Genomic DNA, 18,277 nt, shown 5'->3' with positions numbered 1-18,277 from the left:
AGATATATTAGAGGGGATATCCTGGGAGGAGGGCTGAAATACGAGGGATTATCGTGTCTGGGATCGGGAAGACGATGACGGAGTTTGGTGCGTGATGATGAGACCTTGATCTCGGTGTTTGGTGTTTGAGGGATGGATAGGCACGGTGTTTAGATGGCTGGAACGTTTGCATGTTGGGTTTGGGTGAGTGAATGGTCAGTGTTGGATTTGTTTCTTGTTAGGAAGCTAGGATGTTTGAAGTCATGCTTGAAGTCATGCTTGAAGTCGAGAGTTGGTTCATGCTTGTAGAGAATGTCGGGAGTTGGTTGCAGACTTTCTAGATGGCGGATGTGGAAAGAGCTCGAATGTGAAATATGATGTAGGTTGATGGAGATGGTTTCAAGTGATCCATTGAGCATTTTAAATTAATATATTGATATATCTTTTCTTATCTACTTGGGAAATATAGCAAGCAATTATCCTTGTTAACCTTGTACTTCTATTCTTCTCGTCGGATCGTTGGCATATCATACACTTGGATTTTGAGGAGTAGAAACAACTCTCGTTATATGATTTTGATAGCTTGTATTTCACTTATCTGATGGTTGTTTGAGTGGGTGGTGGGTATCCTCTAGTATTGTTAGAATTTATTTATGTATACGTTCGATGTACTAGTATTAGAATTAGAATTGGAATTGGAATTGGAATTGGAATTGGAATTGGAATTTGATATGAAATTGTAGGATTCGCTTTTCATGTGCGGGAGATATGGGATTTGGGTATTGAAATATAGTTTGTTGGTTATAGTACTTGGATTTATATATCTATTTATCCAAGGATCTATATAGCTATGTCGTCGATGTGTTCGATATATCTGCGTGAAATTGACATTGGAATTATAAAATCCGCTATTGATATATGGGAGATATAGTTTGAGGACTGGAATATGATTCGCTGGTTATTAGATGAGTATTATACTATTGTTTGATATTATATTACTTTAAATGGTATATCTATTCATCTATGTAAGTCTTATATTTTGTGAATTTGATTTACCGGTATTGGGCGTGGAATTGGAACTTGATTTGGAATTATGGGATTCGCGTTTGATGTACAGAAAATATGGAATTTGGGGACTGGAATATTGTTTGCGGGTTGGGTGTTGTGCTATTGTTTATATCATATTACTTTGATTTAGGTATCTATTTATATTCTGTGAATATTGATATATCGATATTAGGCTTGAAATTGGATTTGTAGTATTCGCTTCTGATATCAAATCGCCGGAAGTACAGACCCTGCCTCTTCACCTCTTCATTCTCTTCTATTCTCAAGGATACATATCGTTCTGATTTAAATCGCGTTCTTATTTATAAAGCTTTATTTGAAGCTTGTTGTGTGTGGTGTATTACATATATGTAGATAAGTCTCCGTGAACCCCAGAGAATTGAGAGAAAGAGGAGGGGGTCGTGTGTGTGAGAGAGTTGTGCGTGTGTGCTTATAATATAAGAATGATGTATATTTATGGATTGATTGGTTACGAGTCAAAATTCAGCTAGCGTTTTGAAATTTCATGGTAAGCGTTAGGGGACTGGAGAAGTGTGTGGAGCTTTCGAAGGGTATGGTGCTCTTGGAGAGGGGATGTGGGTTATGTGTTGAGTGTATGGTGTATGGTGTATGGTGTATGGTGTATAGATATTGAGTGTGGGTATGGATATAGATATAGATATGGATATAGATGTTTAGATGTATGTAGATATGTATTCTGAATATCTGCAAATACTTGCAGCTTAGTATCTACAAGATTTTCACACATGTTGGATTTTCTACATACTTTTATTATCTTTCATGCTTGAGTTTTTTTTATCATCTTATACTTGGTACCTACTCTAACTTTGATTTCTGATTTCTGAGTATCTCAGTGAGTAGTGTTGTTAGCTTGGTATTAGTTGAGTGGTTTTGGGGATGGGGGAGAGGGTTAGATTGTTTATATAAGTACATATTGAAGAGAGGTCTATTCTGTGGTGACAATGAGGAGGAGAAGGAGTGTGAGAGTGAGACAGTGAGGATTTTGAGGATTGTAGGTTTGAATTTGGGGTTGGGTTGGGTTTGGGTTTACTGCTGGTTTTGGGGTTTATGGATTGGTCGATGGTGAAGGATGGGGATGGGGATGGAGATGGAGATGGTGGTGTTGTTGGAGAGGCTGAGTGGGTACGGGGAATTAGGGGAGTGGGAATTAGGGGATGGCGATAGCGATAGCGATGGGGATGGGGGAGTGGTGTGGGGATAGGGGTGGGAGAGTGGAAAATAGAGGAGTGGGGATACGGTGATGGGGGAACAGGGGAATGGGGGCTGAAAAATAGGGGTGGAAAATAGGGGATAGATGTGGGCAGCTAATGGATTATATAATTAATAGATGGATGAGCAGATCATTGGGTTAAGTTGGGCATACTACGGCTCGAGGTATGTATAGGTAAGACTTACATTACTGAATTTTGGGTATGTTGTTCTTGAATCTTCAAAAGGGAAGGGGGTGAAAAAAGCTGTGATGGTATGATGGTGTGATGATGTAGTGCTATGGTGATGAGAATATAAGAATGAGAATCCAATGCGATGTGAAGTGAAAGAAGGAGGAAGGCTTTATTTTAGTGCAACGTAATGTGATGTAGAATATGAAAATTATGAATCCGAATATCGAAACGAGTCCTTCAACTGAATGTCTTGGTGTTCAAGAATGAAAAAGCCAAGCGAGGTGACGAAATGAGTGGGTGAGGTTTGAGGGCTCTGTGTCGAAGATGCTTACTCTATGTTTTCAGGTTTTTATAGAGATTTATGTATATGTGTATGTATGTAGATGTGAATGAACCTTCAAGTGAGTTTATTATGAGGAGGTACTTTAAACCTTGACAGTTCAAATTCTTGAGCTGCGTGTTGATGCGTATATATTCTTTTGGATCTTTGTGATTTGCTGCTTGTTAGTTTCTGGATTTCGGGAGAGAGATGGGGGGAAGAGGTTGTGAAGAGGAGAGACTGGGGGAGTATTGGGGTTGAGATTGTATGTATGTAAAACTTCCACATATGTGTGACGAGTTTCGAATGAGGATCAGTCGAGTGATGATAGGAAAAAACGCTGAATCATGATTCGTGAAAGGGAATTTAGAGATATCTTCGATTGAGTTTATCTTTTTCGACTCGCGAGGAGAACAGTGATGAGAATCTAACTAGAAATACAGTATACAACGACAAGATTCTGAGGGCTTAATAGAATATGGAAAATTTAGAATAGTTTGTTAGATAAATAAAAGTGTTCAAAGTCTGAGTACCTACTCAGATATTCAAGTGTAGGTATCGTTAGATGATTGGAGGAGTCTGAACTTGAACGGAGAGCTTGAAATGCTAGATGAAAGGTTTTTGCATATTTAAATGATGTTGAACAAACAAAATTTATGCAATATTCATTTCCGGATTTGCTAATCGAGAGTACCGGAAAATATGATGGTTTTTAGATAATCTATTAAATTATTTAATGTACCCCATACTCTACCAAGGAGCATTTTATACCCATTAGACATCATCTCTTATTAGTTAAGAAAATAGATTAGACTTATTATTTGCATCTATAAGTCAACTACCCCACTTTCCGACCACCCCCTGTTTCCGACCACCTAAAAAATTCATATTATCTACACTTAAAACTTTAATAACTCAATAACTATTGAACTTCAATGAAATCGCCTGTAGAATCACTTTCTATAGCACTAGAGCTATCATCTACCTCATCTTCACGATCTCCAGCTTCAATTTGTGTACGCCTTATAGCTCTAATCCCTGCGAACTTCGAATTTGGAGATACCACAACCTTTCGCCTTTTTCTAGGTAATGCTTCATCTAATTGATATTCTAGCTTTCTAATCTTATTCTCTGCCTCTAAGAGTTCATAATCCTTAGCATCGAATCCTTTTATAATCTTGCGAAATAGTAATCTTCGTGTTGGCAAATCGATCTCCTTCTCTTGAATCATTATATCTCTATATTTTCTGATATCGGCTCCTTTTTGAGGGGGTTTCCATTGAATAAATGATGAATATATATTCCATTGAAGAATAGGATCATCATCAGATTCAGGATTAAGTGATAAAACCTCTCTATTGCTATTTTCAAGCAAAAGTCGACTCATAAGAGGTTTAGCCATATTTTTGGGCCAAAGACCACTAGCTTGCCACCCAGACTTGATATTTTGAATAGTTAAACCTTCTATTCTAGCCTTCTGATAGCAAGAAAGGAAATTGCGCTTTCCAATTGGTGAGGAATCGGATAATAGACTTAATTTATTAAGTTCGATTCGATATGCACTTTTTAGGGGTGAGAACACAGATAAATCGAGTGGTTGTAGTACGTGTGACGTATGTGGTGGGAGAAGTAAGAGATATATGTTGTTATTAAAGCATTCTAACATAAATGCTGTAGTTTCATGGCTTCCGTGTCCGTCCAAAATGAGGAGTCTTGAATTTTCCGGCTGAATAGGGGTAGTTTGAGGGATATAGATCTTTTTCAGCCATTCTAAAGCTGTAGCATCTGTAGTCCATCCATTTTCTGTAGCGGTAAAGTTCCAACCCTTGAATAGAGTCAAATCTGTTGGAAACCATTGTTGTTGAACTGATTTTCCCTTATATATTACAAGGGGAGTAATGCTTTTTCCATTGGCTGAAATGCATTCTATAAAAGAGGTCCAAATTCGAGATCCAGGTTGCTTTTTTTGAATAAATCTTCGATCAGTGCTTCCTACTACTAGTCCATTAAGACCCTGACCCTCCATTATACCTGCTTCATCCATATTCCATCTGTTGGCCGGCTTAATAGCCTTGATTTCAGGGATTGCGAGGTTCCGGAACCACTTCTTAATAATATCAGATGTAGCACCTGAAACTCGTGCAGAATCGATTTGATGTTGCTTCTTAGTTCCAATATTAGGATGCCTTCGAAAAAAGCTATGTATCCATTTCTTTCCAAGTGAGGGATCCTCCCCTCGTACAATAAGGAGGTGCTCTGCCATCTCTCTGATTTGACGATGTGTAGGGCTAGTACCAAGAGCTTCCTGTACTAATATCCATTCTGCTAGTCGATTCTCCTGAATTGGAGATAACTTTTGAAGTATTTGGGCGCCTTTTTGATGCGAAACTCCACCATATATTCGATCGTGAAGTGTGGTACGTGGAACACCATAATCCAAGCTAGCTCTTCGTATGCTTGCTCCATTTGTAATCGCTCTAAGAGCCTCTGCGATATCTTCTTCGGTATATCTATTCTTCATATCACAATTATAATAATATCAAAATTTCAAATCAATTGATTAAAGCATTGTTGAGTTATTCAAAGTATAAATTTTATAATTACTCAAAGCGGTGTGGTTTTTGAGGTGGTCGAAAAGAGGGGGTGGTCGGAAAGTGGGGTAGTTGACTTACTATACAATCATCCCCCTCCCCCCAAAATGTCATGAAATATCTCCAAGTAAAACTTATTCCTTTTTTTTTATATCATTTAGAAGAAATCGTAACGAAACCCACGTTTCCCAATATAACCCACCCATCCCTACGATCTTGACACGAATCTGAGCGCCATGTAAAATCATGCTTATCTAGATTACTATCAAGGATATTCATTTAGCTCTCGATTAAAGAATCAGGATCGAAGATCTAAAAACTATATATCACACCATCTGGCTCGCTTACCCATGTAGTCCCATCTTACCGCTTTCAGGGGGACGATTGGACTTGTATTGCGTGTATCAATTAGAAATAACGAGATAGAGATTGTGATGTAACCTTAAATTTTCTATGTTGGACTACTTGTTAAGTAATTTGATTTAGGGGAGTGGAATGGGAAGGGGAAAGGAATGAGAAACATGTATGGGGATATATTGCAGCTCTGGATGGATATAAGATGAATGTGTTCATTTTATTTCACCCTAGCTTTAAACTTGGCTGATTATCTAGAATAGTTAGACACATATACATCAAAATAAGAATACTACTGAGCTATCAATTTTGAGGTTATCACTCATCCTTTTGGAATCTAAAGTTTGCTATATATTATAAGCTGGAAGTTCATAATCTTCGGAAAACCTCTGACTTAATTTTCGTATCTCAATTACGAAATCTGCGAGTTACAGGAGCAGCTAATACAATAATAATCGTCTCTGTGCAGTTTATGAAATGAGAGGGCTTTCGACATTTAGTGGAATCCTTGATGGCTGAATTATGGTTTATTTAGTTGTCGGCTGAATGTGTAGAGATTATATCAAGTCTATTAGTCTATTAGATGGTATTGGCTACCTACTTCGAGAGGTAATCTGAGATGATATTTTCGGAATTAAAAGCTGGACTTGTATTTCTTCTCGGGGTTGTCTCATACAGCCAAGTGGTTTGAAATATATTGACATGAGAACAGTGAAGATTGGAAGAAAAAAATTGTACCAATTGAGCGGAGACATTGATGTGTGAGAATCAGCGCAGAATCGATAGGAGTAAGATTTGAAGTATATATATTTACTATATTCACTACACTACCACCTGATCTGAACGCAATATAACGCCAATTATGAATCACCAAACCCAAGTTTATGCCAAAGCTTCTAAAAACCTAAACACCACCCAGCGCCTGAGATTTCCATCTATTCAAAAACGGCGTGTTTCATAATGAATCAGCTAACCAAGCAGCAAACATACTTCCCAAACATCCCAATCTAATGACCCAGCCCATTGCTTCTGTTCCAACAACTCCAACCTCTCCTAATACCCAAAATACTAGACTTCCCTGTAACGCAGCGATAATTTGCGGTAAAGCAATTGCCATGTTAAAGAGACCCATTATTGTGCCTGCTTGTAACGGCTCTCGGATTTTGTTTCTTTTGTGGGATGAAGAGGCAGGTTGAGCTATTGGAGAAAGGGGGATGGAAGAAGTGGAGGTAGTGGAGCGGGAGCGATGTTGAGATTGCGAGATTTCAGTAGAGATGAGGGCGAGAGGAATCCAAGTGGTGGTGGCCCAGGAGATACCGAGGAAGATGATAAGGACTGAAGTGGAGACAAAACTGGAGGTCAATAAGGTAGATAAAGTGAGAAGAGTGGTGAAAATTTGAGAGAGTGTCCAGACGCGGGGAAGGGTGAGAAATTTGATGTGGAGGCGGGAGACGAAAGTGGGTTTCTGATCTTTAGAACTGATGGAGGAGGACGAGATAAACAAAGGAAGTGTCAGATTCGAGATGAGTGCAACAAGAGCGAAGAGAATCATGACAAATGTTGCATGACGGATGGAATGAGGTGATGTGGTAGGAAATGTGATAGTAGGAGTTTCCTTTTTGGATATCGCAGTGTATTCTGCTTCATCTGGATCCAGTCAGTTTCGCTTTGACCAATATTAGAAACCGTGAGTAACGTACAAAGACCACCTAGGTATCTAAATCAATTTATTAGTATCATTTTCAAGAGTCACGAGATGATAATAAGTAGGACTTACGAGGTTATATAAAATAAAAACGGAAACCAGCCTATCCAAGCGAAGAATTGAACTATGCAAATCTTCCTTATCTCTCTCGAACACGTCTTCACGCTGCTAAATATCTGACGACAATTCCTCGCGAAACTCTGTTTCTTCGGACTTGCATCTAAGTAAACAAATCGTTTTTCTTTTGCTGTAAAGCAGGTCACCGCAACAGTTGAACCCAATGCCAAGGAAGCGATCAGACAAAGCCCTTTCAATTGAGTGTCACCAAGCCATGGTAAATATTTCGGCAGAGAAACATAGCCGGCAGTGTACCCTAAAATTGAACCAATTCCGGCAGCAGCACTCGCATAGCCGCAAGCTTTCACTTGTTGTTTCGGAGGAACACAGTCTACGACAATTGCCCTTAGTCCCCCTTGCACGGGTTGAATTGCGATGTTCAAAGCCCATATCCAAGCAGCTGCGATAACCCCTTTACATATCATTGCACCGCGACCTACGGGGGAGCTTCCCAATAAGGCAAAGAGGTATGATATCAGGTCGGTTGTCCAAGGAAGTGCGAGGATACAAACAATGGTTGCGATAGTACCTATGATGATAAATGGTCGACGACGGCCGAGAGAGTGTTCAGAGCGATCAGATAAAATGCCAATGTATGGTTGAACGATTGCACCAGAGAGGGGACCAGCGAGCCAAACTAGGGAGATGAGGTAGCTGGGGACCGAGAGCGAGACCAAGTAAGGCTTCAAGAATTAGTTATGCACATGATTAAGGATATAGAAATATTAAATAAATGCTTACAGAGCCTTGAGACATAATAGCCGTCCATATCACTTGAAGTCTACCGAAAGTTAGCAACGCATGACAAAACCGAAACCAAGACAGGGTGTTTACCCGCCAGTGCTGATGGCCAGGCATATTAGATATAAGTTCCCAACTTCTACCACATCTTCCTCTCTCGGATCTGATTCTCGAAGTAAAGAAGTCTCGCTGTCTTCAAGAAATTCTTCGTCCATATAATCCAATTCATCCAATCTATCTTCAGCTGGCAGACCTTCTTCCTCTACGCCCGCTCGTGACATCTTGTTGCGAGACACACTGAACACTGAGCAGGGAACCCCAAAAACAGACAAATGTTAAGAATGTAGACAGGCAATGCCGTACCTATTTAACACAGAATCAGATTTGAGTATCCAACACAAAAAAGCAACAAAAATAACCAATAAAAATTAAAATACAACACAAACAGAAGATGGGATGAGGAAGGATTGTCGTGCTGACTTTTGCCTCAGTTGTACATGCAATTGCGCATGCATGTACACTCGTATGTACGATTGGTGCGCACCAAATCCCATATGCGAACTTGTGGTTCGCTGAAAGCTGTTGTGCTCCATGATGTGGAGATTTCAGAGGACAACTCATTTGTTTAAAGGAGCAATTAACGTTTCCTGCCACCTTCCTATTTGAATATGGTCCATGTGCCTATTTGCAACACTATTCTTAGGTCACCCTTGTAGATGAAGACCCTTGTAGATGAAGATATAAATTTCTGAGTATAAAACATCAACGGCAGACTGACTTTGTGAGCCTTCCGATCAAGCTTCATGGGATAGTCCCAAGCATGTATCAGCCACCACGGAGTGTTGACGATTTATTGTCGTGTGTTAGGGGAATACTTTGGAGGTCTAGCATGGCAGCATGATCTTCGCGCCAGCGGATAGAGAAACCTCTCAAGTCGACGGAAACCATCACGACTCGAACAATCGCATTGTTCTCATCCATGAGTCAATACTCACACGCTATTTTCCATTCACAAGATGAATACTTTCGTCTCATCACATCAAAGCATCTCTTCCGACAACAACCATCTCACCCGGCTTGAATGCTGGGATTTGTAGTCACGTGATAAACCCCTGATAAACCTCGGTTCAATCGAAAAGCGCCTTCATCTTCCGCCTCCGGGATTGACCGACCCCCGCGTTATCACAAGCTTATCTGAGTAACTTGACCCTTTATCTCAAAATAAATTATGCTGTCTTATGTCTCGAAGGAAGCTCGGTACTACAAGTCAATGGAAGGTAAGACGTCAGATGCTCGAACATAATGCTTGGAAGTTGAAGCCAAGAAGAACAGAGAGCATTTGCGACAATGGAAGAAACACCACTGCATTCATCCTTTGTCTCAATTGCATTTGGAATGTGGGATAATGAAATCAATTTCTCAACCACTCCAAATCGCCTCAGTGCTAATAGTCCAACGATAGTAAGTTTGCAAGTTGCATCTAGATTTTATATCAGGATTCGGCATTTACCCCTCCATACCAAAATCAAACTCTACGCTCCGCCACTTCAGGCGTCCCTGGCTGCACATCCCCTAAAATCTGTATCCGTTGAACCGAGCTACCAACCGGCACGTTGAAGACCAAGCACAAGCTTAGCATTTCTTAGCAACGATCCGAGTCCGGGGCTCCACAACTTTCAATTGGAAGGCCGTTCCCTTTCTCTACTCATGCAAGGCTGTGAAGTACAACAGGACTTGGCTTGAGGTAAGAGATGGGCCGCGGGACAAGATAGCTCGGCCCAGCTGGACGAACGCAAACGGAAAGGATGCAGACTCATATATACACTTGAGCGATCAGCATTAAGGGTTTATTGATTTTTATCATTCTCTTATTTCTCTGAAGTAGAAGCAAGCTGCTCTTTGAACCATTTTTATCTCATTACTTTGAAATATCTCTTCAATTCGCAAACGACAATATAGAAGTGCACCTTCACATGCTAGAGAGATAGAGAATTCGTTGCGCATAGTTGTTGTATCGATCTACCTACCAATATTGAATTACATTGGCCTCAATCAGAGCTTCACATTTGATCAATCTTCTACAGTTACACAAATCCTCTGCGAAGAGGTAATATATACCCAATATGTCAGCGAGAAGTGTCAAAGGCACAGATGGCAAGAAACCAGCCTCAGCAGCCACAAATCTTATTGGTGAGTCACTTCCCCCATATCTATAAACTTCAATTGAATATTGTCTAACAATATATAGCTGGTGGAGCCGCAGGAATGATGGAGGCCCTTGTATGTCATCCTTTAGGTGCGTTTCTCCCTAATTGCCTATTTATTCCACACACATCCAAACGAGTCCTCAAATTCTAACCAATTCTCGTCCAATAGACACAATAAAAGTCCGTATGCAACTTTCTCGCCGGGCACGCGCCCCTGGTGCTCCCAAACGAGGGTTCATCACCACAGGTGCCGAGATCATGAAGCGCGAAACTCCCCTCGGTCTCTATAAAGGACTCGGTGCCGTTATAACTGGTATTGTACCGAAGATGGCTATAAGATTTACAAGTTTCGAGGCGTACAAGAAGTGGCTGGCGGATCAGGAGACGGGAGTTGTTAGTGGAAGGGCTACATTTTTGGGTATGTCTACCTTCCTCATAATTTTCTGGATATGAGAGAATATCCAAGAGAGACATATAGGTGTTCCACAGAGAAAAATGACAAAATGCTAACATACTACCTCTTCCAGCCGGTCTAGCAGCAGGTGTAACCGAAGCCGTCGCCGTCGTAACACCCATGGAAGTAATAAAGATTCGTCTTCAAGCCCAACACCACAGTATGGCCGATCCGCTCGACATACCAAAATATCGTAATGCCGCACATGCATTATATACCGTTGTAAAAGAAGAAGGATTCGGTGCATTGTATCGTGGAATATCTTTAACTGCTTTACGGCAAGGTATGATTCCTCCCTTGTTATCAATCATTTCCTATTTCACTATCCCCGCATTTCCCCACCACGTTCCCCAGTTCATGCACAATTTTAGTGGTCTGCAATTCAATTTTTATACTAACCATCCCCAGGTTCAAATCAAGCTGTAAACTTCACCGCCTATACCGAGTTCAAAGAATTGCTCCAGAAATGGCAACCCCAATACTCCGACTCCCCCATTCCCTCTTACCAAACTACATTGATCGGTCTGGTATCCGGAGCTATGGGTCCTCTATCCAACGCACCTATCGATACCATCAAAACACGTTTACAGAAAACTCCAGGAGTACCTGGAGAAACAGCACTCAGTAGGATAAAAACTATTGCAGGGGACATGTTTAGACAGGAAGGATTTCATGCGTTTTATAAGGGAATTACACCGCGGATAATGCGAGTTGCACCAGGTCAGGCCGTCACATTTACGGTTTATGAATTTTTGAAGGAGAAGTTGGAGCATAGTGATATGCCAATGTTTGGAGGGAAGTATGAAGAGTGAATGGATATGTGCGTAGATAGAAGGGATGACGGACTTTATGAGTATGTATCCAGAATTACGAGATGTTCGGTTAAAATCTGGAGAGATGTAAGGCCGTTGTAAAATATGGTATTCTAAGAATGATGATTTCGCATAGATATCGTCTCGTATAGGAGAGAGGGAGCACCCATAAAATCTTTAACCAAATTCATATTTTCCTTCTGCTTGATAATGTGTCAGGGGTCGAAATTTATCCTAAATATTTATGCTCTTCCAGGTCTCTTAGGTCTAGCAAATGCTTTCTTCACCTCTGCCTTGGGATGTAAATCGAAATCGATACTTTCTTGAGAAATATCCTCGGGAGATCCAGCTTCGACTCTTTTCTCAATGGTGAGTCCTGCCTCTGACTCAGCTAATTGTTGAGCGGATCGAGACGATGATGCATAGATCATTCGTTCTTTTATCTTGGAGCCTGAAGGACAAGTGTAGATAAATAATATTGGAGAGGAAGTTGTGCCGTTATGGTCGTGAGTGTAGCGATAGAAAGAGAACCGAGGCTCGGTGGCAGATATAGTGCTGCTGAGTTCTGAGATAGATGTTTGTGTCTTAGAAGCAAGTTCCATGGTTTCTTGCGCAATGTTCATTTTCTAGGGCTTGTTAGCCATTGGATATCAATTCAAGGAACGACGAGACTTACGATCTGAACCAAATTATGCGCGCCGTCCTGGTTGAGGCCCTTTAAAGCTTCTAATGCATCTGGTGTAGCTGGCATACTAATGCCGCTACTTACATGACTCTTCCTCTCATTCATACCTCTGCCTTCTTCTGCCTCCTTCCTCTTTACCTCACCCAGGCTTTGTTCCTCTTCGGTTAATGGCGCAGCCAATTTGACGTGCTTATCATGTTTAGCGAATCCCTCTTTTGTCAACTCTTCCTTCATAGTGGCGAATATTGTTTCTCTGAATCGTTCAATTCCCAATTCTCGAACCAAGGTAAGACGTGTAGAAGCGAACAGCATCTTCTGACGCACAGGCGCGGAGTCGGGAACATAGGTTATGGCAATGAAAGGGGCGGGATCATTGGAAGGATAGCGACGAAGTATTATGTATAAAGCAGCTTTTTCTTGGAGATGAGGAGCTAGGAGGTCGAGATCATTGTCGAAGGATGAAGTGGAGGGTTCGAGGATAGCGGAAGGGGTGAGAGTTTCCCCAGTGATGGTACAGAGGAGACCTCTTTGCGATTCCGTAGATACGAACGTTTTGAACGCCGTGTGAAGTTCTTGGGAAGCTGTGAGAATACAAGTGGTTAGCTCTACTCAGAACAACATTGAGATGCTGCCATACCTGTTATTCCAGACTGCATTTTGACGGACTTGTTTGTGAGACTGCAAGATTTAATTGAAGAGAAGAATTTATGTATTCGATTAAATGTATTTAACAATCCAAAAACTCGGAACTTTTGACACGACAACAAGTACAACAATGATGACTGCGGAGCGCGAATCAAATAGATTGGCAAGGGGGGAAGTTGGGAACGAACGGTGAATCTCAAGTGGGGCACACTAAAAGAGGGGCACCTTGCATAAGAGAGCTTCAAGCTTTCCTTTCTTGACTTCACATTCACTCTATCTTTTTAGACTCACCTTCACTCCCACATTGCATCGCATCGCATAATTGCAAACTGTACTTATATATTTTTATCCAAGATGGAAGGTACGCAGCAGACTACAGCTGCTTTGATTGGTAAGTGGCTACTATTTATTTACAACTCTCATGATTTCAACACAATCAATCATCGACTTGATCAATCAATACAATCACCATCTCGACAGCGACCAGAACGAATTTGATAATACAGCAAACGCGGCTCATATTCAACATGTCTGGTAATCGCGATGTTTGGGATTCTTCTCGCGATGAAACCATAGGAACGGTCTCCGGAAATTCAAATGCGACTAGCGATTCCACCAGAATCAATGAAGACACTGTCATGGATTCCTCAGTTCATTCTCACCCTGAACTTATGGGTAGAGCGATCTCCAGTGATTCCATGCAAACCAATGAAGCTAATGGCGCCAACTTTCTGCTTTCTCTTGGCAGTGAGCACATGTCTGCAGCGCCAGCTAGTCATCCTACAAGTCATCTCACTGGAATCCATGAATCCAGCGTCACCGATACATCGAATTCTGTTGGCCCTGGGCCAGTTTCTAGCATGCCCTCCAATAATTCCGGCATGACCAATTGGTCAATGGTCTCCGACTCATCTACGATTCAATCTACCGACGCTGTAGCGACTGAGTCTGTGTCGTGGATACCTGGTCTAGAGAGTGATGTACACTACTCTGGTGGTCATCAACTCGGAGTTATGCCCCATCAACCCATTGGCGCTCTATCTTACGGGCTTAACATGCCTCCACAATCCACTGAGTCTACTGGTGGAAATACATCAAGCACTAGATTGCCCTACTACGGAGTTGACATGCATCCACTGCTCGTTAATTCTACTGGCGAAAGTACCTCTAGCGCTTTACCCTACAATGGGGTTAGCATGCACCTAAAATCTCCCATTGAGTTTGCTGGCGAGAATATCACAAACCCCAGCTTGCTTAATGAAGATTCAGCAAACGAAGCAGTAGGATTCGCTGAACCAGTCTCCAACAATCACATGCCGCATCAAGGGGCGGCAACTCTCGGTTTTCCCAGGGAAGTCACAACAGCCAACGAACTAGTTTTCGACAACGGCACGTTGCGCCAAGAGGATTCTTCTGCACAAATGACTCAAAACAATCTACACATGGAACTATCCTTAGATTTTGAAAACATATCTATACCAGGCTTGCTCAACGAAGTCACACCAACCGCGGAACCAGTTTCCAATGGCGAAACGTTGCGCCAAAATTATCCTTATGCACAAGTGGCTCAAAATGATGTGTCCATGGAAAATCTTGTTGGCGATGAGAATGAATCAAGGGTTTCCTTGCTCAACGCGTTCGGAGCAAACGAATTTCAAGAATTCCCAGAACTCCCAGAATTACCTGAAGTGGCCTTTGACAATAGCATGTTGCATCAAGATGATCCAATTTCAAACTTGCCCGACGAAGTCACAGCAAATGAGATTGCAGAAGTTCCCGAACTAGTCCTTGACAATGGCATTTTGTACCAAGATGATCCACGCCCTAACTTGCCTAATAAACTCATCGCGATCACCGAGCTAGTTGCTAACAAGGAAGCCGCATCAATCACGGGACTAATCGCCAACAATGAAATCATAGCAGCCACCAAACCAGTTGTCGAGGATAAAAGACCAAGTCAAAATGATCCAGTTCACAAGCACGAATCTGTTCACAACGATGGCTCAGCTGATAACCTAGCCGAATTACGCAGATCCAAAGCTGACGAACTTACAGACCGCCAGGAACGTGCTATCGCTGCTCTCCTTATCCGTTTTCAGAATCTTGTTAAGCTTGCTGCATTACCTACTGAAGATGCATTTACGAAGGAGATTGCAGCTGCAGAGGGATTGAGAATGGAGGTTGAGAGTAATGCCTTAGTACGTCTTTCCTTATTTCCTTTTTTTTTAATAGCTTCTATAGCATTTGGGGTTAAGCTTAGTGAGTATCACTGATAATCGTATGAGCAGACAAGCGCAGCAGAAGACCTCTTAAAGTTGACTAGAGAATTGAAGGAGTGTTGGATTTTTGGGTCATTGAGAGGAATCGGCGAAGGAGAAGGTGATGGAGAAATGGAGACCGATTCAAAGAAGGTCGCCGAATTGATTGAGAAGCAATTGGAGAAAAAGCATGAGCAAGAGAAAAACAAGGCATAATTAAGATTTACACTGAGTATTTGGCGTTTAATATGGGGAACAGGAGTTCACTGGACTGGCTGTCTTACAATTTATTCATTTCCATGGAGTATGGGAAGGGTGGTAGATACCAGGGATTTTGGTAAGACACTGTATCAAAATGCTCCTCTAGAAAGGATAAACCTGAGGATATTAGAAATGTCTATTCTTAGTATTCATGTAGGTAAAATTCTTTGATTTACACTCACAGTATCTAAAAATAATACGATAGCAAAGAAGGCTACGAATCTTAGGTCAAGGAATTATTAAAACTCTTTGTAAAGTACGGAATCATTGGCTGAGATCAAATGCGATGAACAAGGCTGAAGTACGGCTGACATTAGCCTTACTCACTAATAATTAGGAAATTTTCCAAAAAAGAAATTCTGATAACCTCAACTCAAAAAATCCAGGCTTTCTCAATGCTTTCTCTTCATAAAACCATCAACCACAATCGCCTTGGACTTCTACGTTCGATTACCATTGCGATGTCATCTCCACCAAACCCCAGAGCTAGAAAGCAACCTCGTAGAGGTCGTTATTCTTCTCAATTAGCAAGTACCAGAGGAAATGCCAGAAATACCAGAGGTGGCAGCAATGCTCAAAATGTATCACCTACCCAAAATGCATCACCTATCCAAAAGGCAGCATTTTCTGCTTCCACATCCTTTGCAGAAGAAATGGCTGCAGTTGCCGCTCCTCCACTTACCTCTGCAGTCCCTCTCGATACTCCACGATTCGTAGATCTCGGTGCTGAAAATCTCCTCGACCCAATTCTTCTCCAGACCATTACTGAAGACTTGAAATTCGACCATATGATGCCGGTTCAAGCCGCAACTCTTCGTCCTTTACTTTTAGAGCGCGCAGATTGTTTGGCACAGGCTAAGACTGGAACTGGAAAAACTATTGCTTTCCTTATTCCTGCGATTCAGACACTCATTAACAAACAGAGACGTCCTCAAGATGGAATTTCTCTGTTAGTCATGACACCAACGAGAGAACTTGCACAACAAATAGCAAAAGAAGCGAGTCAATTATTACAACGTCTTCCTTATTACAAAGTTGGATTTGCCATCGGTGGTACCAATAAAACTTCAGAGGAGAAAAGTATTTTGAAGGGATGTAATATTCTCATTGCCACTCCAGGTCGATTGTTTGACCATCTCAATGATGAAAGAATTATTGATGCTTTCCGCAATCTCGATACTATTGTTCTCGATGAGGCAGATAGATTACTCGATATGGGTTTTATGAATGCCATTAAAGATATTATTAGATGTCTTCCAGACAAGGCCAAGACCAACAGACAAGGAATGCTTTTCTCCGCCACTATTGCTCCTCACGTTGAGAAGGTCGCTCACTTAGTTCTCTCAAAAGATTACAAGTTTATTTCGACCATTCCTAAGGGAGAGGTCAATACTCATGCACGTGTTCCTCAACATCTCGTTACCGTTCCAAATTTCTCTGATGTGGCCCCAGCAATGGTAGGTTCTATTCGCGAAGAAATGAAGTTGGAAGGTAAGGATAGCTTCAAGGCTATTGTGTTTGCGCCTACCGCTGCCCTTGTAGATTTCTACGCCGACATTCTCTCTCACTTATCAGATTTCCCACCCATCACAGCATTACATTCTCGTGTGTCTCAAAGTAAGAGAACAAAAGTCACAAACGATTATCGCGAAGCCAAAAATGGTATTCTTGTAGCTACAGATGTCGTTGCTCGTGGAATGGATTTCCCGGGCGTCACGAATGTCTTTCAAGTGGGCGTTCCAGCCGATAAAGAATCTTACATTCATCGTCTAGGTCGTACAGCCAGAGCAGGCAAAGAAGGTCGTGGTGTATTCATTGTTACAGATGCTGAAGGAGCATTCCCAAAATGGACATTGAAAGAAATTCAATTCGTACCAACACCCGCAGATCTGAGCTCTGCAAACGATGTTTTAAGAGTCGCATCGAAGATGGATAATCATTCCAAAACATATCAAGCTTGGTTAGGATACTACAAAAATCATCTCAAACTTATGAAGTGGGATAATGCGGAGTTAGTCCGTCAAGGCAATGTTTATGCGAAGGAAGGATTGGGTGCACCAGAGACTCCAACGCTTTACAGAGGCATTGTCGGAAAGATGGGACTTAAGGGCACTCCGGGTTTGACTATTATCCCAGATCCTCCTAGAGCTCCACACGGAGGAGGAAGAGGTGGTGGTGGTGGTGGTGAGGGAAGAAGTGGCGGGAGTGGAGGCAGAGGTGGAGGCAGAGGTGGCAGAGGTGGTGGTAGAGGTGGTAGAAACTAACAAATCTTGTGGTTTATGTGGATATGGGCATGGTCAATGATGTGGCATTGTCATTTTCACATACTTCCCATCATATTTCACAAGTACGTATCTCCACGTCACGACGACTCAAAACACAAACACGAAGCGTCTATGAATTTCATTGGCTAGTTTATAGATAAATTTGATGTATAGATATATGGAAGGAAGGGTAGAAGGCTAGATACCTATAAAATGGCATGGATGACATGGCGCGACGTGGCGTAGTAGGCGTTTCATTTTGTGTTCAGCGGATAAAATGAAGAATTGGGAATCACAATTACATACATATGTCCACCTACCTAGGTAGTGGAGTAGATACTATAAAAGTCTTTTATCTTAGATTCATGATTATATACCTAGATAGATGTAGTAGATTCTATTAAATATTATTAA

The 18,277-nt window shown here is 41.6% G+C and overlaps 7 protein-coding genes across 7 annotated transcripts; 4 read left to right on the top strand and 3 right to left on the bottom strand.

Moving 5' to 3' along the window:
- Nucleotides 1–3,691: 3,691 nt before the first annotated feature.
- EAF01_008818 (uncharacterized protein) lies at nt 3,692–5,290 on the bottom strand (the record flags this gene model as incomplete). Its single annotated transcript, XM_038917074.1, has 1 exon — nt 3,692–5,290. One exon carries the CDS (start codon nt 5,288–5,290, stop codon nt 3,692–3,694), a length of 1,599 nt encoding a protein of 532 aa, XP_038767468.1.
- Nucleotides 5,291–6,505: 1,215 nt separating this feature from the next.
- Nucleotides 6,506–8,983, bottom strand: EAF01_008817 (uncharacterized protein). The gene is made up of 6 exons (XM_038917073.1): nt 8,758–8,983; nt 8,371–8,640; nt 8,278–8,317; nt 7,492–8,219; nt 7,415–7,431; nt 6,506–7,361 (listed from the first exon to the last, which is right to left on the bottom strand). Exons 2-6 carry the CDS (start codon nt 8,556–8,558, stop codon nt 6,670–6,672), a joined length of 1,665 nt encoding a protein of 554 aa, XP_038767467.1. The 5' UTR covers nt 8,559–8,640; nt 8,758–8,983; the 3' UTR covers nt 6,506–6,669.
- Nucleotides 8,984–9,515: 532 nt separating this feature from the next.
- EAF01_008816 (uncharacterized protein) lies at nt 9,516–9,998 on the top strand (the record flags this gene model as incomplete). Its single annotated transcript, XM_038917072.1, has 2 exons — nt 9,516–9,674; nt 9,924–9,998. 2 exons carry the CDS (start codon nt 9,516–9,518, stop codon nt 9,996–9,998), a joined length of 234 nt encoding a protein of 77 aa, XP_038767466.1.
- A 402-nt stretch (nt 9,999–10,400) lies between these two features.
- Nucleotides 10,401–11,817, top strand: EAF01_008815 (uncharacterized protein; the record flags this gene model as incomplete). Its single annotated transcript, XM_038917071.1, has 5 exons — nt 10,401–10,467; nt 10,526–10,573; nt 10,654–10,902; nt 11,012–11,221; nt 11,347–11,817. The coding sequence occupies 5 exons, from the start codon at nt 10,401–10,403 to the stop codon at nt 11,748–11,750; spliced, it is 978 nt and encodes a 325-aa protein (XP_038767465.1). The 3' UTR covers nt 11,751–11,817.
- Nucleotides 11,818–11,856: 39 nt separating this feature from the next.
- EAF01_008814 (uncharacterized protein) lies at nt 11,857–13,091 on the bottom strand (the record flags this gene model as incomplete). The annotated part of the gene is made up of 3 exons (XM_038917070.1): nt 11,857–12,376; nt 12,427–13,016; nt 13,073–13,091. 3 exons carry the CDS (start codon nt 13,089–13,091, stop codon nt 11,993–11,995), a joined length of 993 nt encoding a protein of 330 aa, XP_038767464.1. The 3' UTR covers nt 11,857–11,992.
- A 285-nt stretch (nt 13,092–13,376) lies between these two features.
- Nucleotides 13,377–15,828, top strand: EAF01_008813 (uncharacterized protein). The gene is made up of 2 exons (XM_038917069.1): nt 13,377–15,278; nt 15,369–15,828. Exons 1-2 carry the CDS (start codon nt 13,608–13,610, stop codon nt 15,552–15,554), a joined length of 1,857 nt encoding a protein of 618 aa, XP_038767463.1. The 5' UTR covers nt 13,377–13,607; the 3' UTR covers nt 15,555–15,828.
- A 232-nt stretch (nt 15,829–16,060) lies between these two features.
- On the top strand, nt 16,061–17,863 carry EAF01_008812 (uncharacterized protein; the record flags this gene model as incomplete). The annotated part of the gene is made up of 1 exon (XM_038917068.1): nt 16,061–17,863. One exon carries the CDS (start codon nt 16,061–16,063, stop codon nt 17,861–17,863), a length of 1,803 nt encoding a protein of 600 aa, XP_038767462.1.
- Nucleotides 17,864–18,277: the final 414 nt, after the last annotated feature.

The sequence above is a fragment of the Botrytis porri genome, assembly GCF_014898465.1.
Source record: "Botrytis porri strain MUCL 3234 chromosome Unknown BPOR_012, whole genome shotgun sequence".
In the NCBI taxonomy this organism is placed as follows: Eukaryota; Fungi; Ascomycota; class Leotiomycetes; order Helotiales; family Sclerotiniaceae; genus Botrytis; species Botrytis porri.
The sequence above is the reverse complement of the archived record's forward strand: the minus strand, read 5'-3'. Positions and strand labels throughout refer to the sequence as shown.

Coding starts and splice junctions, on each gene's coding strand:
- EAF01_008817 (XM_038917073.1), bottom strand. CDS start 8,558: ATGTCACGAGCGGGCGTAGAGGAAGAAGGTCTGCCAGCTGAAGATAGA. Junction 8,318..8,370: donor CTGGCCATCAGCACTGGCGG/GTAAACACCCTG, acceptor AACTTTCGGTAG/ACTTCAAGTGATATGGACGG. Junction 8,220..8,277: donor CTATTATGTCTCAAGGCTCT/GTAAGCATTTAT, acceptor TAATTCTTGAAG/CCTTACTTGGTCTCGCTCTC.
- EAF01_008813 (XM_038917069.1), top strand. CDS start 13,608: ATGTCTGGTAATCGCGATGTTTGGGATTCTTCTCGCGATGAAACCATA. Junction 15,279..15,368: donor AGGTTGAGAGTAATGCCTTA/GTACGTCTTTCC, acceptor TCGTATGAGCAG/ACAAGCGCAGCAGAAGACCT.